At 46.9% G+C, this 24,262-nt stretch overlaps 2 protein-coding genes across 4 annotated transcripts; one reads left to right on the top strand and one right to left on the bottom strand.

Moving 5' to 3' along the window:
• Positions 1–403: 403 nt before the first annotated feature.
• On the bottom strand, positions 404–24,223 carry rasgrf2a (Ras protein-specific guanine nucleotide-releasing factor 2a). 3 transcript variants are annotated; one of them, XM_029515192.1, is made up of 30 exons: positions 23,650–24,223; positions 16,054–16,806; positions 10,573–10,679; positions 9,949–10,096; positions 9,692–9,781; positions 9,363–9,616; positions 9,195–9,274; positions 8,737–8,930; positions 8,511–8,620; positions 8,319–8,437; positions 8,073–8,236; positions 7,689–7,755; positions 7,465–7,601; positions 7,282–7,364; positions 6,556–6,804; positions 6,366–6,458; positions 5,780–6,288; positions 5,387–5,512; positions 5,223–5,312; positions 4,990–5,096; positions 4,725–4,837; positions 4,301–4,361; positions 4,179–4,208; positions 3,945–4,048; positions 3,440–3,524; positions 3,083–3,280; positions 2,924–3,003; positions 2,672–2,789; positions 2,382–2,450; positions 404–2,294 (listed from the first exon to the last, which is right to left on the bottom strand). In XM_029515192.1, the coding sequence occupies exons 2-30, from the start codon at positions 16,330–16,332 to the stop codon at positions 2,199–2,201; spliced, it is 3,960 nt and encodes a 1,319-aa protein (XP_029371052.1). In that variant the 5' UTR covers positions 16,333–16,806; positions 23,650–24,223; the 3' UTR covers positions 404–2,198. The 3 variants fall into 3 exon arrangements, with proteins under 3 accessions (XP_029371052.1, XP_029371053.1, XP_029371054.1); XM_029515193.1 differs by having other exon boundaries at positions 404–2,285; XM_029515194.1 differs by lacking the exon at positions 4,179–4,208.
• Positions 19,196–22,582, top strand: ankrd34ba (ankyrin repeat domain 34Ba). The gene is made up of 2 exons (XM_029516469.1): positions 19,196–19,407; positions 20,814–22,582. Exon 2 carries the CDS (start codon positions 20,835–20,837, stop codon positions 22,386–22,388), a length of 1,554 nt encoding a protein of 517 aa, XP_029372329.1. The 5' UTR covers positions 19,196–19,407; positions 20,814–20,834; the 3' UTR covers positions 22,389–22,582.
• Positions 24,224–24,262: the final 39 nt, after the last annotated feature.

Genomic DNA, 24,262 nt, shown 5'->3' with positions numbered 1-24,262 from the left:
GAGTCTTTGACTCAGAGACTGGGACAGATCTACACAACTGACTCACAAACAAAGTAAGTTTCAGGGAAAACACGATAACACAAGCAGACCTGAGACATTTTTATCCTCCACAGTCATCTTCAGTTTGTCTTCCAGCATAAATCAGTAAATCAGCCTCAAACATCTGAGTGTGTTGATCTGCACAACTTTTTGTCTTTTTCTACATTTGTTCTTTGTGTGTTTGGTTTCATTTCCTGTCTGTTCTGGGTTGTCTTGTATATTGGTTGTGTTGGTCTGTGTTTTCTGTCAGATCAACCTGAAAACAACATTCTAATTTACATTTGTGCTTTTATTTTGAAGCCTGGAATGTGTCAATATCTGTACAATACACAAAACAACACAAACCTTGAATGTCAAATAAAACAGCAGTTTAAGAAGTCAGTGTCACAAACACAAATGCCCCTGACATGATGAACGAGCCAAAATAAAAGATTCCACCTAATAAACATCAGCAACAGCCAGCTAGAATCAGGAAAGAGGATCGTGCTATAAAACAGTTTAGAGTCTACCGACTTTCTTTATGAATAAATAGTGCAAAGATTAAACTATTATACCAATAAAGACAACAGAGTGTAAAGTATTTAGAATAAGGTAAAATAATCACATGGACAAGGAGCTAATAATAATAATAATAATAATAATAATACTATGTGAAAAAGAAATCTGACTGTTGAGTTTTGTCGTGCATACGAAACTACTTAGGCCAGCTCTTAAAAAAAAAAAAAAAAAAACAGCAGAAATGAAGATTTTTCAGAAACCTTTGTGTACAAAAATGAGTAAAGTTACAAAACTGGCAGACGTGACGGTTCTGAGCAGGGTTAGGTTTTGTTTCCAGGGTTGTGACGTTTTAAGATCAGCTTCAGACTAAATATGTGAACGGCCTGTTGTGCAGCTGGATTACCAACCATCTGATTTGTGCTCATTTTATTGGTTTTATTTTTTCTTTTTTCTGACTAAATGGCTGAAAATCACAGGCTGGATGATGCTTCTTTATATTTACGCCTCATTATTTCTGCTGGTAAAGCTCTGAGGAAAAGCACTTTAATCTGGTGGCCAGAAATGAAAGAGCAGAAGATGCTCAGATATTATTAATTTTCTTTAATATTTATATTTTATAAAAATATTCCTGTTTGGTAACAGAGAAAAGAAGCAGGATCGTGTTTGTTTGTTTTCAGTGTTAAATTCTCGAGGGGAAAAAGTTCACTGCAGAATGTCACTTAATTAAAGTACCAGGTTGAAAAATGTGAAAAAAATCAGATGGCGGCCACCAGAAGGCGACAAAAACAACTGACACAAAACAAAGCTGTGTGTTTCCATAAATCAGCCTGAATGTTCCTGATGGTTTGTTTGTTTGACACTTTGGGATTCGAACCGTCACACGCTCCTGAATAATAAACCCAGCTTCAGTTTGGCATCTTTCAGTTCTTGGTTTTGGTGTTACACTGTTCAGAGACGGGAACATTTCAAGATGTAAAAAGTTTTTTAATACGACTTGAAGACGTGTGCTGAGCTGATATTTGTCTGAACAGATGTCGCCTTTATAAGCTGATAATGTGTCAGCGTCGTGTTTTTGGCCTTTGAATTTCTTTAAAAAAATGACTTGTATTGATTTAACATGTTCTAAGTTTCACTGTAACAGCAGGAAATATAACTCAAAACTGAGCTGAGCCCGTTTTTGTGCGACGCTACAGAGGCAGATAGTTTGTGTATTTACAGTGTGATAGCAGCAGCTGGTCTCGCTCTGGACGTCTCAACAGTCGTTACTGTTTATGGCAAAGAGTCGTGTTACAGTCCGATCCGTCTCACTCAATTTTTACGTCGGATATTCACACAAGGCACATTTTCTCCTGAGTTTCCAACGACCCCTGAAGTGTCCTCCATTCATGGGACGGGGGGGGCGTGTATCCCAACCTCTGGGCCGGGCAGCTTCTACACAACTACTTTGGATAAAGTCAGATTAATCTATTTTTAAAATTAAAATACAGATAATTATTTCAAACCAATGAACCCTTTAGAGGTCACACTTTCTCTCTGACTGTCATCATCTCTGATTTGGAATATATTGGTGACATTTTTAACGAGGGGGGCCTAAAAGGGTTGAAATGTGTCTGTGTGTTGTGAACATCTTCTCTGCAGGAAGACGAAGGTGTGAAAGGAAACTAGGCAGGCGGCACTCTGGGTTCGATCTTCAGCGAGAGCTCGTACAGAGTGTCTTCATCCATCACCAGAGTCTTATCCAGGAGGAACTGAGTCACCTGAGGACAGGTAGGACGGACAGGACCAATCAGATCGTCCGACCAATCAACACTGACCTCAGAATCAAAGCTGCTGCTCAGACTCACTTTGGGCTGGTGCTCGATCCTGTAAGGGGCCTGCTGGAACTGACGGATCTCCCGGATGATGTGCGAAATCTGAGGAAGCAGGGGCACATTGTGTTGAAGTCTATGGGAAAATGTCTTCAACACAACATGATGATCATTTTTTTAAATGATGCTCATTTAGGGGCGGGGCTACCACCTAATCAGGAGAGAGGACAGAGCAGATCAGGTGCTCCCCTGACAGTTTGATAGTTTTTCACGTTTCATGACTGTAAACGTGTTAAACTAAATGAGAATCACAGGAAGATCGTTACCATCCTCATCTTGGAGAAGTTCACCAGGCCCTCCTCCGTGAAGTTGGGTGTTCCCTCCTCGATGAACGCCAGGTCGGTTAGGTACATGCCCAGGTACGGCACACATGGAGGGTTACAGCTACAAACGCACAAAGAGCAAACATCAGTCAGAATCCAAAGTTTCACCACGTCCTGTTTATCATGTCATCTCTCCATCTGTTTCCCTCTGAACAGAGGTTCATGTTGCATCTTCTGAAAATGAGCTTTACTTACTTCTTCAGCGTCTCTCTGAGGTTTTTGAATCTTCCCTCTGATGACACCGTCTTCTGCAGCCGGTCCATTAGTGCTTTGGTCTACAAAACACACATTTCAAATGAAGTAAAAAAGCTCAGTGCCTGTGTGACACAGACACACACACCCACACACACACACCGGTTTGCAGACTTTGGCCCAGGTCTTCTTCAGCCTGTAGATGGCACTGCGGTTGAGTGCCGAGGTGATCTCCAGCACGCCGTTGTAGTTGTTGAGGCAGCGGCAGATGTCGGCCACCGCCAGCCACTTCTCTATGGAGCTGGCCCGAGAGCCCACGTCAGTGTGGGTCATGATCTGAGACGCCACCAGGTTACTCATCTGAGGGGGGGGCAGAAGGGAACAGTTAGTTTTATGGCCATTTTGGACTGAGCAGCATCAGAAATCTGAGTGTCTAAAACAGCCGAGTGAAAAAAAGAAAAGAAGTCAGAAACGAAGCAGCAGCATCATCATTGCTCAGATTCAGAGCTTCAGCCTCACATCGTTGAAGTGCTGACTGGTCTTCATGATGAACGGAGTCCTCTCAGTTTTGTCCACCTTCATCCAGCCCTGACCCAGGAACTCCCTGCAGGACCACAAACACCTGTAGTCAGGACTAAGTCTACGCTCAATACGACGCTGAGTCTGAGTTGTTCACCTGAGACAACTTAAAATAAGACAAAAGTGAAATAAAAGAAGCTATGAGACAAAATAAGATCATCCAGAGTGGAACTTTACATTTCTGAAAATGACATTACTTTTACAAAGACCTGTTGTATGTTCATGAAAACTGACTGAGAGCTTCTCTACTTTATTTTTTGATAATATAATGAGAATAATTATATTCTTGTGTTTTCGTTCTCATCTTTTAACTCTTTCTGCTTTAACTAAAATATTTAAACCTGCTGATAATTATGCTGAGAATTATGACAGTGTGTTATTCAGTTATTCAGTGTGTGCTTATTTTTTGGAAGGATCTGTGGGAATCTGTATTTTGTCGGCTCACTCGTAGGGGATGCTCCTGAACACGATGTGATCCAGCAGCGTGATCTGTTCGGCCAGCTCCATCGCTGACAGCGACTCGAAACACTCTGCTTTAGGACTCTCTGCCTACAGACACACACAACATCGGCCCAGTTTGTGTTTCAATGTGGCCAGAGCGGCAGGAAGTGAAAGATCTACCGCACGAACACTAACTACGGCCGGAGCCTTTCATCGGCTCCTCGATGAGGATTCTTACCACGATGAAGTGGAGCAGCGGACAGCTTTTCTGTTCCACAACCAGGAGATAAATTATTTCAACAACTGCTCTGAGCTTCAGCGGACAAATAAAAGGTCCCTGCAGCTATTTCTGACACTGACCATCTGTAAAATGTCCTCGATCTTCAGCTGAGCGTCGTCTTGTTCTTCTTGAGAAAGGGCACTGCAGGAAACAAACGACAGCAGAGTTCCATAATTCAGACGCCTCTGATGATTTTTCTCTACAGACCAGACGCTGATATTGATAAATTTCATTGATTCAACGGCAGTAAAAAAAAAGAAAACACACATTAAATATAAGAGTCATTAAAGCAGACAACCAATATTTAAATATTTTAATGAACAAACAGAAAACAATAAATATAAAGCTAATTCCCCAAAATGAGGATGAGAAATAATCAGTTAAAATGAGTTTCATTTAATGTTTCACTTATTAAACCAAAATGTTTTTCTGATAAAAGGATGAATGAATTGAAGGACAAAGATAGACAGACGGATGGACGTGGACACAGACGGGACGTTGTACCTTAAAATGTTCGCGGTAGCCTTCCTCTCCTGCGGCAGCAGGTCCGGGTCTCGCAGGACGTCCTCCAACAGACCGACCACGCCCGTCTTCAGGTCTCCGTTCATGTCAAAGTCCTGGAGAGAAAAGTGGACCCGAGCAGATTCGGACATTTACTTCATCTGGAAATGTCTCGTTCATTCATGCTTCCAGAACACGATTGAAAAAAACATAAACAGGCCAACCGGATGAAAGTTTAATAAATGAATCCGGTCTGTTGTGGACTCACCTGGGAGTGTTTGGACACCCAGTGTCGCAGCACGTTCAGGACTCGGTTGGTAGCAGCTCTGCGGATGATGAATTCTTTGTCACAGGATTTGTCAGAATTACTGAAACCTGAAAGAAATTAAAAATAAAACTCGGTCTGCCTCTTAAAGAAAATACACAACAACAAAACAACAACACTTGTATCTCTCCCCCCCGGCTGTGTGTGCTTTGACCTTCATGGCTTGCTGTGCTCACCCTGGGAGCTGCTGTGGCCGGCGGCGGCGGTGGCGATGGCGAACGCCGAGGCCGGGGACATGGTACAGCGAGAGTTGTCCCCCGATGTGACTGCGAGGGACGGGAGACATTAAAAACAGAGATGTGGCAGTGCGTGTCCGGCTCTGTGCGTGTGCGTGTCCTACCTCCCGTCTGCCGGTAGCGGAGGTGTCTCGGCGTCGAAGGCGAGCGGCAGGGAGACAAGTCGCCCGGCTCAGAGCTGGCGGGTGATTCAGGGATGAACTTGTCCAGAGACACTGACTCTAAGACAGCTGTGGGCGGGAAAACATCACCAGCAGTCAAACCTCCGTGAAGTCACCCATCAGTCTGCTTCGAAAGCCTCCAATCTGTAATTTATCTGTCGGCCATCTTGGTTCCTTGATCTGACCTGAAACTGACTGTGACAGGCTGCTGTGTTTTTAATGTTGCTGCTGTGAAAAGTCAGAGTCTGACTCAAGAACAAGTTTAGAGACAGACGAAGGAAAAGTGAGCTCTGTAACTGTGTGTGTGTGTGTGTGTGTGTGTGTGTGTGTCCGTACCCCTGCGGATGCTTCGCCTCAGTTTCCCACAGAAGGCGTCGATGCGAGGCAGCTCCCCGCTGACGTCCTCCCCCGCCGCCGGGCTCAGCTCCGGGGAGCTGGGCCCCCGGCTGAGGTCCAGCGGGGCCTTGGTGGAGAAGGGAGGCGGCGAGGCCCCCCCGGAGGCCTGGGGGAGGCTGGGAGAGCGCGTGGTGGTGGGAGGCGGGGAGGAGAAGCCAGACGGCGACCTGGTGGAGCCGGGCGGAGGGGAGGAGATGGACGGGCTGTGGCTGGAGGTGGGGGAGTTGGCCGCCGAGGACGAGGGGGTGGTGGACAAGTCCAGGGCTCCGGCCTTGGACCCGACCGGGGAGCTGAGGGACAGCTTGCGGCAGTGGACCGGGGAGGAGGTGCGGGAGGGGATGGACAGGGGAGGGGGCGAGGAGAACTTGCGGCAGAGCCTGGGGGATTTGTTGTTCAGGGGGTCCGCCCCCCAGCTGCCCTGATTGGTGGCGAAGAAGAGCTCCAGAGACCTGAAGGAGGAGAAGAAGAGCTGATGAGGATCCAGGTCTGACTCAGGTGGGCCGACGTGAATCACTGATGCTTTTACTTGGACTGGTCCAGAGCAAGCTGGGTGATCTTCAGACTGTAGTCGGGACAGAGGGACATGATGGACAGACGATCACATGAGTGCTGCTCGATCCTGAGACAGGAGGAGGAGGAGGAGGAGGAGGAGGAGGAAGGCCATGATGAGGAGAGGAGCTGAATGAAACGCCACCACAGACTCTCAGGACGCGTACCTGACGGGGATGGAGGTGAACGGCTTCTTGTAGATGTCGGCCAGCTTGTCGATGACCACGGCGGCGGTGGTGAAGATCCGGTACGTGTGGAGGAAGGTGTTGAGGAAATCTATGGACAGGAAGCGCAGGTCCGTCAGTCGCTCCAGCAGGCGCTCCACGCTGGCGTATCGGATCTGCGGCACCTTGCAGGAGTTCAGCGTCTTGCTGAAGCAGATATCCACGTCGTCTTTGTGCAGACGGGCGTCAGACCTTCGGGAGGGAAATCACCAAAGTATTAATCCGCCAAGTTAACAAAACACACAAAAAGACGTGTCCATGACAGCCATCTGAAAGTTCATCGTCTGTCTAAAACATCCCAAAAATCTACAATAACTTCAAAAAGTGTCGAGATGCTTCAGTTTGTGGAAAACTAATATCAGGTTTATTGGGGAACTATTTCCTGCAGCAGATTCATCCAAAGCTCCGTGAGTCCAAATGAACTGAAGTGTGTGTGTGTGTGTGTGTTTTTAATAAATTTTTGGAGACTGAAGCTCTGTGGCTCCGAGCAATAAGACACAGACGGTGTGTTTATTGTTTCGCTGTCTTAACGGAATTAAAACAGGTAAAAAAAAGGACGATATTTGAACGATATGATCATTAAACTGGTCTGATGTTGTTTGTAAGCTGTTTTTCGGTTTCTCAGATTGGACGGAGCTGATCAGTTTATTGATTCATCTTCTTTCTTACTTGATCATGTGCGGCACAGACACTTTGGAGTTCTCCTCGAACACGCTGGTCATCAGGCCGTTACAGCGGATATTATCGATGCACTGAGACACAAAGACATGAGACCGGGTGACGCTGTCGTTTCCCACAGTTTGAACGCACCTTGGTCCTGATGGAGCGGCTTTAACGCCATCATGGCCTCACCTGGCTGATGTCGCTGGTCCACACTGCCTTCTCCTGGCGAGAAGGAGCCAACAGGACGACAGAGAAGGGCTGACCGTCCGGAGGCTCCACCACGATTTTAAACTCCAGGTGGCTGAAGCCCTGACCCGCCGCGTTGTCTGCAAACACAAACACAAAGAAGACACAACGCTGAGACTGGACGCAGAGACGAACGGCGGCGGCGGATCTGACGTCCAGGTACTCACAGTCCTCGTCGCTGGAGTCGAGCTCCTCGATGAGGGTGCACTCGATCAGAGACAGCGTTCCTCCTTGCTGTTGGTGATTAAAAAGACCAGCAGACTTTAGTTTGTTTTTTTTTATATCGTAGAATCTGGAGCTGAAATTTATATTTTATTCTTCTTCTTCGATCGATTGATAAACCTTCAAAGAGCTTTGGGAGTTTTCTGTGGAAATGGATTCTGTCGCTCTCTTTTAGGTTTTTTTGTTCTAATAACTGACTGATAAGACATTTTCATGTTCCTTTATCTGTTACTTCCTGATATTTCTCTGCTGGAGAAATTTATTTGATTTGTTTTTCTTTTTTCATGTTTCACTTTGCCGCCATTTTGTTTCATGAAGGTGAGGCCGACCTTCAGCAGGTGAAGCTTCCCTCCAGATGTCCGCGTGCAGATGAGGAAGTGTTTGGTGAACAGGAAGCACTGCCTCTCTCCCTCCTTCCTCAGCGACAGCGAGCCCAAACGGACCTTACTGAGCACGCCCCGTTCACTGCTGGACGGCAGCTGGATGAGCGAGCCTGGCCACGTACAGAGAGAGAGAGAGGGGGGGGGTGATGGCGAGCTGGGAGGAAGTCATCTGTTGACGTGGGAGACGCTCACCTTGTCTGACGAAGGTCTGACTCGTGTCCAACAGGATGTCACATCCCTCAACGATCATCCGCTCGATGGCCAGATTCTTCCTGATGTTCTCCGTGTCGCTCACCTCATCGTGCATCATCCTGATAACACGGCAAATCATCACCGTCATCATCATCATCATGGTGTCGTATCTGTGTTTTTGCTCACACTCACTTCGACAGCTCCTCCAGTTTGGACTTGGCGAACTCCAGGCTCTTGCGCTCCACGTGCTCGTGAGGCGTGTGAGCCAGCAGCTCGTGGAGCGTGATGATGTACCGCGGAATCTGAAACATCCACGAGACAGACACGCAAAAGTGTGTTTGCACTAAAAAGAAACAGGAATCTGAAGATACGACATGAAAAAGATGAACTTGTCACCACAGCTGCTGCTGCGTTGTACCTGGAACATGGGATATGTGAGGAACGTCTCCAGCATCCGGCCCTCGCAGGTGGCGTTGGACTCGTACTGTTTCAGCAGCTTGTCGAAGTCTCGGTTGGTCTTGCAGTTGGCCAGAACCTGCAGACTGTACTGATGGTTCCGCACAAACTCCTGGTAGATGTTCAGCATCGGCAGCAGGATGTCGAACAGGTCGGCTGAGTGAGGAGGAGAAACACACAGGACGCCACCCATTCACCTTAATCTGAATCCTTACAGACCGAGACACTGAAATACAACCGATTGACCATCTGACCCCCCAAACACCAACAAGGCTGCCACATCACAGTTGTTTGGGCATTTTGACGCTTTTATTGGAAAAGACAGCAACAAAACAAGCAAAACAAACGATCAGGAATCAACCCCAAAGCTCAAATAATCAGGTTTCACCTGATTCGACTGGCAGATCTGGATTCACTCACCCAGAACCAGCGTGGGCCAGTTGGCGATCCGGGCCTTCAGGCCCTGGTGGAAGATCTCGTGCAGGAACATGATGGTCTCACTGGAGAAGGAGAACCGGTCTGAATGAAGCTCTGAACAGAGGAGGACTAGGTACCTTCAGAGTAACAGGAGGAAGACTCCTCTGTCACCTGTTGAGGAAGATGCTGCTGACGTCGTCGTGGCTGATCGGCGGTTTCTTGGAGCTGGCGGCCATTCGGAGCGGCCTGAGGAAGCAGTTGACCAGGATGGACAGCTGGTGGACGTACTCCGTCTCCGTCTCCACCATGTTGAAGACGATCTGGTTCCTCTTCCTCATGCTCTCGGCGTGAGGGGAGCAGATGTAATCCTGAACGATGATCTTCCACTTCCTTCGGCACAGCCAGCCGCGCATGAAGCTCTGAACCTGCGCAGACGGGAAACTCCGGCCGCTCGAACCGTTCCTCCATTTAAAGATCAGCAGACGTCAACGACCGCTTACCTTTTTGATCTTCTTGATGTCGGGGTCCTCCTCCTCCTGGGCGGTCTGGTAAGGCCCCATCCTCTCCTTGGCTTTGTTCAGCACCACAATCTGCCACAACAACAGTGAACACACACGCAGAGCAGACTGAAACATTCATGAAGCCACTTCAGGGGCCCAGAACAACAAAACGCCCGCCCTGCATCCGTGAACTCATGCCAGATGCTTCTGCATGTTTAATTGCAGGTGCACGCAGATGTGGACGCACTCATGCATACCTCAGCTTTCAGCCGCTCGATCTCAGTGTCCTGGTCCTCCAGCTGAGTGCGGAGCTGATTGGCCGCCACCTTCTCTGTCTCCATGACCTGGACCAGGTGAATGTACTTCTGCATCAGGATCTCACGCTCGATGATGATGTCAGAGTAACTAAAGGTGGCGAGGGGGAGGGGGAGAGAGAGAGTGGGCTGAGGAAAACATCAGGTGGACAGACAGGAACACGCTGTGGTGTTTGAAGTGCATCTTTTTCTTTTTTTCCACCGAATTCGGAGATAAAAATAGGAAAAGAGCCCCAGAGAGCCGAGAGTAATGGAGGTTGAGTGGCGAGATCAAGTCTGTGATGTAATCCGTGTAGAAATACAGAACCAGTGTGACCTAAATGTGAACCGCTGCGAGCAGAACACGTCCATGTACACACACAGACACACAATCGCTCTCTCTCCGGGGCTAAACAAATACGGAATAACATAAAACAGCAGTTGTGTCAAATGTGCATCGGCACAGAAAACAGAAGTTATAATGAAAAAGAAAAAGTAGAACAAAGGAGATTATATGGAAGAGTCAGTTGGTTATCTTACCGGGACGTTTACCTGCACCAGAGAAAACAGGAGGATGGAACGTCTCACCTGGCCTGCTGGATAAACTCCACCCACTCGTTACAGTCCGGCTCCTCCTCCGAACGCAGCTCCAGAGGTTTCTGCCCGTCGTGGCCGAAGATGACCAGGAAGTAATGCTGCGTTACAAAACCAGAGGTGGAGTTTTATTGGTTCCGCTCTTCGTCCTTCAACCGAGCTGGTTGTATTGAAGTCTATGGGAAAATGTGCCTCCTCCTCCCTGATCAGTTTATGGTCTCAGTCTTCAACACAACACGATGTTCATTTTTAAAATGATGCTCCATTTAGAGGGAAAGGGGAGGGGTTAGAGGGCGGGGCTACTGTGTGGCTGACAGACTTGACCAACCAATCAGGAGAGAGAACAGAGCAGGTCAGATCCACCTTCTCCTTCTAATCTGGTTTTTACTGGTTAAAAAAGAAAGAAAACTTTAATTATTGTGAATTGATCCTCTTGCAGAACATTTAAGTTTCACTTTTATGTCTGTTTGGGTTTCTTGGATTTCTGTAGTTTAGCGATATCAGCCTGTTGTTGAACACCGTCAGGTCTCTGAGGCTTAAAGACCCTGAACGTGTGAACTGCAGCTCAGTCCATGAGCGCCGTGCAGCCTCGGGGTTCTAACCTACATGAGCGAAGTCCTGCCTCTCTGTCAAAACACATCAACATCGACGAGCCGCCGTGTCACAGCACGTTAGGCCTGCAACAGCAAGGCCGGCGCAGCAGCCATGAGCTGATTAAGAGACTTACTGTACGTGAGCGAGCTGGTGCTCTCTGCTGAAAGGACAGATTTCTACATTTATATGAGAGACAGACAGACATTTGAGCTTTGGATGATTTCTAAAATCACTGCTCCTAAAATTCAATAAGACAAAAACGGAGGCGACTCCACGGCGACCTTCAGCGAACATTTAAAAAATAAATTTGTCGTTCTCAGTTTTTCTGTTCTGAGTCACACAACTCATTCATAGTTTCAGGATATCTAACATGAATGGAAATATAATTATATTCAATATACTGCTCATTTCAAAAGACTATTGATTGCTAAAAGGGAATTAACAATTCATAGTTTAGTTGTTTTCATGATCAGATGCTGAAGAGGCAAACAAAAAACCATTTTAACTTTTAAGGTACTAGAGCTGCAATAATTAGTTTAATAAATGATGATAATCACATCATGCTGTTTTCAGCTCCTGCAGTGTCAGTCAGCTGAACATCTTTGGGTTTTTTAAATTAAATTATGAAAAACATTTTCAGCCGGGACGGATGAAGCCATCATGAAAACATAACTGCCCTGATATCTCGCATCTTAAATCTAATAATGGAAATAAGGTCGGACAGAATTAGTAACATTACAAACATATTATGTAATATCTACTAAAAATACCCAAACAGTCACTTTTATCAACCTTAAAAAAGTGTATTTTTAGAAACAAAAGTGGGACTGTGGACTGAAAACAGATGTCAGATGTGTTCGGGGAACGTTTGGTTTATTAACGTCCTGAATATTTGTGCTGGTGTTGTGATAAAAAGGCAGAATTCAGCGGTGCGTCGCCGCCACAGGAGGGAAACTGGCCTGTATAGTAATGATGTAACGATCAGCGGGTGAGAGACACTTGCTGGCGTGTGTCGGCTCTGGACCAGAGAGGCTTAAGGGCTTGTTTGTGCGAGTGTGTGTGTGTGTGTGTGTGTGGGTTTACATAACCATCGAGGCTTGTACATCTTCTTGCATTGCTAATGCGGCTTCCCCGGCCACGAGCCCGCTTTAAGCTGCAGGATAACATAACAATGAGAGAGACGGACGGGGCAGGAGGGGGCTTTAAGCTTCACCGAGTCCGGCCACCAAAATCACTTCATCTGTCTGCACACAGACACACACAGACACACACTGGTATGTCGGCATCACCTCCAGGATCAGAGGTCAGAACACGTTACCTCCCGTTGGGGTTGTTTGCCGTTTTAACTTCTCACATTTCCTTCAAACACGCCGATCACTGAAGGAAAACTGGGTAAAGTAACGACAGGCAGTTTTATGACAAATCTGCAGATCAGTCAGACAACAAAGACGCAAATTCTGAAGCTGCAGTGCTGAGATATCTAAAATACTGTAAACTGACAACACAACTTTCAGTCTGTTAAGTCTCATAAGTCACAAACACTCGATTCTTTAATACATCCTGCTGTTTATTGTTCCCACATCAGTTATATTTCTTTAACCTTTCTGAACCAAAACGCTTCCTCTTGTCTCCGTTTTGGTAAAATAGGTGAGCTGATCATTAGATGTGACGTTTTTCGGGGAAGTTCTGCGTCTGTATTCTCCCTTGGGGGGAGGGGGGCACGTCTCAGGAAACACATCAGCTGTTAAACTGGGCCTTCCTGTTTAACTCGGAACAGTTTGAAAACAATCAGGTGTCCAATCTGAAGCAAACATCACTGTTCAGACCAGCTCAACGATGAATCCAAACACTGAATCCATTCAACTTAAATATTTTACATAATTCACATTTTAGATTCAATTTTTCAAAATTGATCTCATTAAAGTTGAATGATGTATTTAACTACACAATAAAGATGATTATGACTCAGACTTCATATATTCAGATGATGTTTCTGATCATGATTATGAGATCTAACGAAGCCTTCAGAGGAGCTGAGTGTCATTGTGCCGACGGAGCTTTGATGTCCTCTGATGTTTTGTTTGACTTTAATGTCGCTCAATGAAGAAGCTGGACGTCAGTCAGCAGATCAGACGGGGATCTGCTGACGATCAGTCTGGATGCAGCTCCACTAAATATGACGACAAAACTCATCTGCAGTTATTCTGATCAGTAAAGGTTCATATTTAACGTCCACCTTCGGACCGTTTGGACCGTTAACGTCCACCTTCGGACCGTTTGGACGGTTAACGTCCACCTTCGGACCGTTTGGACCTTTCACGTCCACCTTCAGACCGTTTGGACCGTTAACGTCCACCTTCAGACCGTGTGGACCTTTTCAGACCGTTTGGACCATTAACGTCCACCTTTGGACTGTTTGGACGGTTAATGTCCACCTTCAGACCGTTTGGACGGTTAACGTCCACCTTCGGACCGTTTGGACCTTTCACGTCCACCTTCAGACCGTTTGGACCGTTAACGTCCACCTTTGGACTGTTTGGACGGTTAATGTCCACCTTCAGACCGTTTGGACGGTTAACGTCCACCTTCGGACCGTTTGGACCTTTCACGTCCACCTTCAGACCGTTTGGACCGTTAACGTCCACCTTCAGACCGCGTGGACCTTTTCAGACCGTTTGGACCGTTATCGTCCACCTTCAGACCGTTTGGACCGTTATCGTCCACCTTAAGATCGTTTGGACGGTTAACATCCACATTCAGACTGTGTGGACCTTTCACGTCCACCTTCAGACCGTTTGGACCTTTCACGTCCACCTTCAGACCGTTTGGACCTTTTCAGACCGTTTGGACCGTTATCGTCCACCTTCAGACCGTTTGGACCGTTAACGTCCACCTTCAGACCGTTTGGACCTTTTCAGACCGTTTGGACCGTTAACGTCCACCTTCAGACCGTTTGGACCTTTTCAGACCGTTTGGACCTTTCACGTCCACCTTCAGACCGTTTGGACCGTTAACGTCCACCTTCAGACCGTTTGGACCGTTAACATCCACCTTCAGACCGTTTGAACCGTTAACGTCCACCTTCAGACCGTTTGGACCTTTCACGTCCACCTTCAGACTGTTTGGACCTTTTCAGACCGTTTGGACCGTTATCGTCCACCTTCAGACCCGGCTGCAGATTTTACATGCGACCTTTCACCCTCTCTGAAAAAGGAAGCTGTGCTGGATAAAACCGACGACAATTCGGCTGCTGTTGCTTTTGTTGGTGTCACTTTGTCCGATTTCGGTTCTGCTCCTGCTTTCTGACCCCACAGCTGTTTGAGCCTACATTTTTCTGCAGGCCTTCCTGTTTTCATCCGCCTGCAGCCCGTCAGTCTGTCGGGTCAGAGGTCGGATGGACTGATGGACTAACGCTGTGCTTTTAACAGCAGTGTGAGGTGACTGTATTTTCGAGGAGACCCACGAGAGGACGAACAGAATCCGCGGAGAGGTCGATTTTTCTGTTCCAGCACAGTTTTATTTCCCATTCTGAGTCAGCTGGGAAATAACATCAGATTACAGGTTAAGAATCAGGCTGCTGTCCGCTCAGATGAAAGAATGAAGAAATAAAATCACAACATCCTCTGCCTTCTCACACAGTCCTGAAGTGACATGGACCGCCTCACTACGGCTGCATGACTGGGTCAGGGTGTCACAAGGCAGCGTGCGTCCGGCGAGGCGTGACGGATTACCAGAGCAATGATGAGACCATTAGACAGAACGCACGTAATCCAGCCTGAATCTAAAAATCCAAACACGTAGATGATTTTTTTGGTTTGTTTTTATTATTGTTTTTATTTTCCTCAGGGGGGAAACTCATTTATGAAATAATAATCTACATGATCACAGCTGCTGACGGGAGGAAACATCTTCATGTCCTGCAGCAGCAACAACAGAAATGTGGGTCATTTAAAATTAGAATATTTCAGCTCTCATCATAAGGCTCCTTCTGTTTACAGTAAAATTATCATTTCCAGACGGCGGCAGCAAACAATTCAAGGCTGCAGGTAATTATTTTTTTTAATCAGATATCTAATTGATTGATCGTTTCACCTCAAGATTAATTAACATTCAGCCAAACTGAAGACAGAGATGCTGCTGAAATTACATTTCCAGCTGAAAACACTGAAGGAACTCTGAAGCTCAAACTTTCACTTTTTTCAGTTTCTGCAGTGAAAATCTTTGCAGATATTCTTTTTTTTTTCGGTTTTATGTTCACATTTGGATCCACCTGAAGACGTGTGACTTTTTCTGCTGTTTATTTGAATAAATAATAAAACACACATCTTTACATCCTGGAACTGTCCTTTCTTCTGTAATATCAATTTTTATACTTTCAAACTACAGAAAGTTCTTCATTAAACAGGCGAGACTGTAATTTTCTCTATTTTTGCTGAAGACAGCTCCTACTGGAATTAAATTTAAAATAATTTTCAGTTTTAAATAAATAAACTGTACCAAACTGTTCAGTTAGTGTGAAAGTGTGTTAACGGCTTTGTGCTCCAGATCTCCATCAGAACATCATATTTTCCTACTTTATATTTCTTCTCCTGTACATTTCATTATCACAACGACAAGGCTGAATTCACTCCTTTTTCAAAGTGGAGATTAAAGTCAAATCGTAAAAATGTACCAGATTCTAAAGAGGCCGAACAGTCTCAGTATTTTTAGAAACGTATTTGAAATGCTAAGCTTCCATTTTGATGCAGTTTTGATTAGATTTTATCATTTTCCACCGAAAGATGACTGATTCTGCATTTTAAACATTTCAGTTAGTTTTTCTTCTTATTCCCTGATTCATGACGTCACATGCCTTGACAGATTCTTCCCGCGCTGACTCACCTGCTGTCTCTCCATTGGCTCCTTGCCGACGGCGGACACCTTCGGCGCGGGTGCCCGCTCGCACGTGCACCCCTCCAGCAGGTAGATCCCGGAGGGTCTCGCGCTCTGCTCGTTCTCGAAGTAGAAGAGCACGTTCTGGTAGAGCGCGAAGAAGCGCTCCGTCCAGCGGCCGTTCTCCGGACTCCTCCGGCTCAGGAAGCCCCGTTTGGTGCCCTCCTTCCGGGCCACCACGGACAGGTAGAGCGCGTGGCCCTCGTTGTACCGCACGCTCTTCTGCATTTTTTTCCCACCTGACGTTTTCTTTACTTTTGTTTGTTTGTTGTTGGTTCTTTGCGTCACATCTCCTCCCGCCGGCGCGCCATCACGTTGACCGATCCGGGAGTCCGGTTCGGCATCCTGAGGAAAGATGCCGCGCGCTCTCCGAACTTTGGCTCGGAGTTGGTGACGGTGCGCGCGTGTGGCGGGATAAAAAAGAAAGAGGGAGAGCTGCTTCCCGCCACAGAGTCCGGCAGAAACAGACGGAGGACCGGGCGGAGCGGCGGACTCATCAGAGATCAGCCTAATCCGCTTTGACACCGACTTAAAGGGACAGGCCGCGTGCACGAGACGAAACAGAAACGCCCCCAGCGGGAGCGCGCATGTGCACAGGAGCTCAGGTAGGTGGGCTGTTCCGCCCTGGAGAGCCAATCACCGGAGACCAGGTCTACCTGCAGTCCACCACCAAGTCAGCCATCTTGTTCTCTTCATTCTGTCCTGATTGGATGATAAAGTCTGTCAGTCACGCAGTAGCCACGCCCCCTAGCCCCTCCCCTTTCCCTCTAAATGAACATCATGTTGTATTTCAGACTGAGACCAGAAACTCATCAGGGAGGAGAAACATTTTCCCATAGACTTCAGTACAAGGGAGGAGGAAAGACATTTTCCCATAGACTTCAATATAAGAGGAGGAGAGACATTATCCCATAGACTTCAATATAAGAGGAGGAGAGACATTTTCCCATAGACTTCAGTAAAAGGGAGGAGGAGAGACATTTTCTCATAGACTTCAATATAAGAGGAGGAGAGACATTTTCCCATAGACTTCAGTAAAAGGGAGGAGGAGAGACATTTTCCCATCGACTTCAACACACTCTGTGGTGGAGCCTCCTGTTAGTCCACAGAGAGTCAACCAGTCTGTCACAAACTGACAAATAAAACTCCACGGTGGCCCACACACACACAGAGACACACACCAACACACACACACACACACACACACACACCAACACACAAGCACACACACAGAGACACACCAACACACACACACACACACACACAGACACACCAACACACACATACAGAGACACACACCAACACACACACACACACACACACAGAGACACACACCAACACACACACACACACACAGAGACACACACACACACACACACACACACACACACAGAGAGACACACACCAACACACAAGCACACAGACACACCAACACACACACACACACACACACACACCCTTGAGAGACGGACAAAAGCAGAAGTCTATTTCTGTAAATCGGTGAAACGCTTCAGAAGATGGTGTTTGTTTTGAAACTCATTCAGCCTGAAAGCACAAACAGATGTTGTGTTTTAGTCGACAGTGTGTGTGTGTGTGCACTTATAAATGCATGGAGGCAGATGTTGTGTGTATTTGTGTGTGCTTTTGTGTTAAGCAGCACAGACTCTGCAGACTTTAACTTCTGCACACATTGTGTTGATGAAAACACCAACACCAGGCCGGGTCAACACTTCAGGAGCTGCTGTGCGTTGTGTAACAGAAACACACATTTGACACTTCAGCTGCATCAAAAAGACACAAAAATAACACAAAGGACGGAGATTTAATCGGTCAGTTTACTGTGATGGACCCAAACCCACATGCACACACACACATTGTGTTAAAACTAAACAAAAACTCACACTTTGGAGTTCAAGCCTGAATGCTTCTTTTGCTTTAATCACACCATAAAACAGAAAAAGGAACAATGAAGGTTGGACGGAATGAGAAAATAAATAAAATCGATGCTGTTTAGTGAACGTTTGTTTTTCTCTCATGAATATTTACATTTTTGGGAATGTGCAGAACAAAAGGAGGGAAAGCGGTCCGCGTCGGTGTTAGTTTATATTCAGACATCAGATGAGTTGGAAATGTGAGAACACAAATTGTCGTGCGCTTCCAGATTGTCTGTTCAGTTTGCGGTCCTTTCCTGAACCGGCCCGGCTGTGATGAAATGTGTTTGCGTCCTTGACCTTTGACCTCGGAGGGATTGTTCCTTTTTCCGTCTGAACTCGGCGGTCAGGAGGTGATGAGACGAGGCAGGAGGATTGTTGTGATGTCCGCCCGTCAGCCATCTTGGTTTTTAGAAACCAGAAGTTTGGTTTCCGCAGATGGAGGACGTGGACGGTTTGATGGAGGTGGGGGGTCCGGGGGGGACATAAGGGGCTTTAACAGCAGCCAGCTGAGGATTATAGAGGATTACTACACATGAACCGGCCAACACGACTCCTTTTCTCTGAGACAGAACAGCTGCTCTGGTTTTCTCCGACAGAAGTCCATAAAGATATCTAAGATACCTTTTCTGAGGCGCCTCCTCGACTTTTTATTTTTTATTTTTTTGGACTGTCGGAGAGAAGGGGAGGTGAAAACGCTGTCAGCTGCTGACACCTTGTGGTGGATTCGAAGACTGCGCCGTGAATTCACAGGTGGTCTCCATGGCGACCGCAAAGTGATGGAAACCTGCACCACCATCAACAATTAACTGAGCAGAGGAGAGCGAAGTCATCCACATAAGTTCGTGTTTGGTTTTCCTCTTCTTCTTCTTCTTCTGGTCACAGCCACAAAACCTCCCACGCTTCTGATGTCAGAATGTATGAAAAGTGTGTGTAGAAGCTGTTGTCATCATACAGGTACACACACACACACACACACACACACAGCTCCTCTACACAATTCGCCCTCCCTGATGGTTGTCATGGAGATGTCATTGATAAGGTGGACAGAATAATTTTCCTTTTCTTGCACATAAGTAGAAAATAAAGAAGTGCAGAGAGGCGGTCTGAGCCTTAATGGGCCTTTTTGCTCCTTTAATGAGGAGACAGACCGGCCGAGCTGTGTTGCCATAGAGCTTCACCTTCACCGCCTTCATCCCCGTCTCCCTCTCAGTAACTCCGAGGCTGCTGCTGATGATTTAACGGTTTCTCTCTCTCTCTCTCAGAAACCTTGACGGCTGCAGCTTCAGTCTCCTCTCACACTGCTGGTCACCGAGGACGTCGAGAGACTGAATGTCTGCACGAGCAGAGGAGTCCTGACTGAAGGCTGCTGGTGAGTTTTCATCATCTTCACTCTAATAATTATTATTATCATCATCAACAATTCAGTGCAAAGTTTGCAACTTCATTTTGCCACGACAGCCTGTTGAGAATCTGTAACTCTGCAGGAAACCGTTCGGGTGATGCGAAGTTTGGTGGCATTTGATGATATAATAACGTTTTGTAATGCAGCTTTCAGTCACTTATGTCCACACACACACACACACACACACACACACACACACACACACACACACAGTAATTGTTGGAGGGCTTTTGCAGCAGATGAGTGTTCAGTTTCCAGGTGAAGTGGAGTTTTACGTCCTCGATCTGCACAAAGATCTGCAGGCAGGATGGACAGAAAACGCTGTAACAGAGTCATGTTGTGGATGCAGAGCAGTTGGGCCCCCTGGGGGTGGGGGGGGTGGGGGTTCCTAACCTGAGAGGATCCGGCTCATAGAGGATCAGGTTTTGATTCGCTTCAACATAAAAAAAGATAAAAAGATCGACAGCTGAGCTTGCAAACACACAAACTGACAAATGTCCTTCCATCTGTCCATCATCCCTCAGAGTCAGCAGGAGACTGCAGCCAATCCCAGCATGCACCTGGACAGGACAGCAGTCCTTCACACTCATAAAGACCTCAGACCTGATTACTCTCCTCACAATAACAATAACAATGAAAAAAAAAAAATATCCCAGAAGTGTTGGTGTTCTTGCTGCTCCATCATCGAACCCATCTGGTCATATATAGGAACAAAACAACACAACACTGCTTCATCTCATGCACAAATATAATCCCTGCTTGGTTTGAATGATGTAAATCCTTTTGCAGTGTTTTAGTGTTGCAGGCTGTGACTCATACAGGAAAATGTTATGTTGCTGTCTGAGACTGTGGTCGCTGCCACCTTATCTGCTCTGGTGGAGAGAACCAAGGACAAGCCGCACAAAGGATGAGCGAGCGGTTGGTGCTGCAGAGGACGAATAAAACAACTGCTGAATGGGTCGATATGAAAACAGACAATATCTCATCAGGAGATCTTTAAAGCTCTTCATTCTCAACAGTGAGGTGCAAATTTCACTCCTAAGAGGCTGTTTGGACCCGAATGGGAGCAAAATTAAACTCCAGGTCCAGAATCGTGGTGCATGCGGTCCAATTTAGAGCTGCATCGATCTTTCTATATTTAGTTGGTGTTCAACTGAGGCCGCCACCTGCTGACGGCCCACCAACACAAGCACATACAACATGCTATTCATGCTAAAGCTAACGGCCTCTCTGCAGCGTCAGCGGAGACAGTTAAGGTCACCAGGCTGTTAGCTGATGGTCGAACCAAAAGGATGAAATGAAAAATAATCCGTTTAATTTCTTCAAATTGTTTCTGAACATACCTTGTGTTTAATTTGTTTCATCATCCACAGAAACCCGTCTGATCAGGAGCGATGGAGGGAGAAGGTTGTAGTTGTGGGGTGGCGATGGACCCGGGGAACCCTTTACTCCGAGCGGTCTTCCTCCGTCGCCTGAGACTCACACGGCTGCTCCTGGAAGGAGGCGCCTACATCAACGAGAGCGACAGCCAAGGCCAGACCCCCCTGATGGTGGCCTGCAGGACTCAGCACACCGACAGCCAGAGCGCCAGCCGGGTCAAACTGGTCCACTTTCTGTTGGAGAAAGGCGCCGATCCCAACATCCAGGATAAGGAGGGCCGGTCTGCTCTGATGCACGCCTGCCAAGAGTGCGTCGGGCCCGAGGTGGTGTCTCTGCTCCTGGACAGCGGAGCTGACATCGGCCTGGAGGACCAGTCCGGGATGTCAGCGTTGGTCTACGCCGTCATGGCTGGAGACTGGAAGGTCCTGAAGCTGCTGCTTGACACTTGTAAGGCCAAAGGGAAGGAAGTCATCATCATAAACACCGACAAACTCCCATGTGGAAAACTCCAAGCCAAGCAGTACCTCAGCATGTCCCCCCTCGGTCCTCTTGACCGGACGGCTCCGGCATCTCCGTCGGATATTCAGCTCATCACCTCCTCTACTTTACGCCCCCCGAAGCCCGTCTTCTCCTTTAAAGAAGGTCAGCCTTGTGGTGTAAACTCCCATCCATGCTCCCCGTCACGGCTGCGGGGGCTCAGCCAAGCAGCAGCTAACGGACTGCAGCAGCCCCTTTTGAGGCTGAACTCTGAGCCCTGGCTGAAGATCCCATCTTCTCTGCTCAGCCAGCAGCCTCACAGAGCCTCCGGCCAAGACTTCATCCAAACAGAAGATCCGTCTGTAAGTGTCCCCAAACTGGACGGCTTTAAATGGTACGAGAGAAGAACGGTGAGAGCCAAAGGAGACGGAGACGGCAAGAGTGAATGTTCCAAACACGCGAGGGAAAAGATCTCTTTACCAGGTCTGCTGTCGTCCCACTCCGCCTCACACCCGAACCTCCACTCTGAGCACCTGGGAACAGATTCAGTGACGTCCTCCTCCTCCTCCCTGCCTGCTGCTAAAAACCCTGACACTCCATTTTACAGCATGGCCTCTTCAAGCCTCCACAGCATCATTCAAAGGCAAAAGCTCGGCGCCGACATCTACAGCTCTGACCCCCAGCTCACCGTTGAGTTCCCCGAAGAGCAGAAAGTGAGAGACCCGACGGACGGCAAGAAGCTGGCCCCCTTACGGTGCTCCAGCACTCTGGGATCCAGGGACTCATCTACAGCCTCGGGCCCGGGAAGGAGGGTGCTGTCTGGGTACGAGCGCAGAGGCTCCGGGGCCTTCCTGTTGGACCACAGCTCCCAGGCCAGGCCTCGGTCCCTGCCACCTCTGACCCTCACCTCCACCAACTCCCCCATCCTTAACGCTTACAGCTTCAGTGCCGGAGCTGGCTTCTCTGAGAGGGAGTGTGGCCTGAAGCATCTCCTGCCCTCTGCTCCTCCCGGACACCCCAAAGAGCCGACCAGGAGGATGCTGCTGAGGAGACACTCGATGCAGACCGAGCAATTCAAAACGACGGCCTGAGGGTCAGTTCTGAACCGCGTTGAGAAACCAAAGAGGACCTGCTGAAAAAGACCTTGTTGTGTATTTACCTTCCTCTGCTTCACTGCGCAGTGTTGTCTCTGTGAATGTAGCTGAAAACACATCTAATCACACAATACCACCTTAAAGAGCTGCTAATGTGAACGTCTGCGACACAAGTGTGACATCCAGCATCTGTCCTCTCTTACTGTTCCGGCTCTCTCAGCTTTAGCTGCTACGTCAGCAGGTCGCGGACGTTCGCTCTATAGAGGCCTTTTTCCACACAACAGACTCGATGAAAGTGAGAGTTTCAGTTTCCAAACCGAAACCACCCTGCTTTTATTCGTACGAGAGACACCAACATCCAAACCTTCATTCTAAAAGTGGAGGCCATTAAAGGAAACACATCTGAACTCTTTCACCTTCAGACCGCCGTGGACGGATTGCTGACTGGCCACAAACGACACTGACTCACTTTCGCAGTATGTTCTATAGAAAATATAAGAAACAACACATCCAGCAGAAATTCTGGTTCCAGTCAGTTTCGGTCTCCAACAACTTTATATTAAAATATCTGGCTATTCTTGATAACAAGAATCTTATGGAGGTTGTTTTTCACAACAAGAGGGGCCTTAAAGAAAAGAAACGATAAAGATAAGCTTTCTAGAGAGTGGCTACTTTAATGTGGAGGAAATGATACTGGGAGAAGGCCAACATCACATCCAAAACACTGTGACTGTGGAGATGAACTGACGCCAGAGGTCAGAGGTCAGAGGTCGTCAGTCCCTTTAAACTGACAGAGCTGATGAACATTAATAAAGAGACTGAGACAGCAGCCACACATCTGCGCACATCCAATTTAATCACAGCTGTTAAATTATACATCTAATTTATGACAAGATTTGAAAAGAAAACAAAACTGAATCCTACACAATGTGTGTGTGTCTTCACGATCCAGAAGACAAAAGCTGCGCCTGATTGAACACAAATTAGAAGACAAAGCTTGAAATGTGTGCTTTCAAAAAAAAAAAAAAAAAAAAGCCAAGAAATGCAAGTAAAGGCTCCGTCTCTGCTGCTGCTCTTAATTTTTCAGAAACTCACATAAGAACATTTCTGGATTAAATGGCGGCTTAATTATCTGTTTCCACTGTGACTCTTTATTTACCTGTTATCGAGACCAATCACACAAATAACTTTCTTTAGTTTGGTCCAAATTTTGGACTCCTTCTTCAAAAACACAAAGTTTGTGTTCAGTTTTACTCACCGATAGTTCTTCTGTGTGAATCCTGCATGCTTTGTTAACCTCCATGAGCTCACCTGCTGTCTTCTTCTTCTTCTCTGATTTATTGGTGCGCTACTGCCTCATAGTGGATCAGAGGAATATCAGCCTTCCAGGTTTTACAGATTTACTGACTCAGCTGTTTGAAATCTCCACAAAGAAAAATCCAGTAAAACCAGTTAAATTTTTGCCAGATATTCATGATCCCCAGAGGATAAACCCTGCTGACTGAGTGTCTTATCAGCCGTGTTTATTTTTCTTTACAGCCGACTGACATCATCGTTTCCGGCTTCAATAAGCTGCGTTCATGACCGAACAGCTCTTAAAGACGCAGACGTCACATTGAGGATTTACTTCATTTTGTCAAAATGTCCCTTCAAGTTGTAACATTTAAAACCTCCCTCCAAAAGAAACACAGTGGAGCTTTAATTCAGCAGCAAAATGACATATTTAAAGTCCATCACAGTTTGAAAAAGGCCAAATATCCCACAATCCAGTGCAACATCTTCAAAAGTGTCGTCTCCGTTCAACAGTAAGAAATATGAAGTTTTAAATCTTCACGTCGGATCACTTGTCTCTAAGACGCCTGTTTTTGGAA

Source organism: Echeneis naucrates, chromosome 12 (genome assembly GCF_900963305.1).
Source record: "Echeneis naucrates chromosome 12, fEcheNa1.1, whole genome shotgun sequence".
In the NCBI taxonomy this organism is placed as follows: Eukaryota; Metazoa; Chordata; class Actinopteri; order Carangiformes; family Echeneidae; genus Echeneis; species Echeneis naucrates.
This window is presented reverse-complemented; position numbering and strand designations above follow the sequence as displayed.

Coding starts and splice junctions, on each gene's coding strand:
- rasgrf2a (XM_029515192.1), bottom strand. CDS start 16,332: ATGCAGAAGAGCGTGCGGTACAACGAGGGCCACGCGCTCTACCTGTCC. Junction 4,209..4,300: donor TCGAGGACATTTTACAGATG/GTCAGTGTCAGA, acceptor GTTGTGGAACAG/AAAAGCTGTCCGCTGCTCCA. Junction 2,451..2,671: donor ACTTCTCCAAGATGAGGATG/GTAACGATCTTC, acceptor CTGCTTCCTCAG/ATTTCGCACATCATCCGGGA.
- ankrd34ba (XM_029516469.1), top strand. CDS start 20,835: ATGGAGGGAGAAGGTTGTAGTTGTGGGGTGGCGATGGACCCGGGGAAC.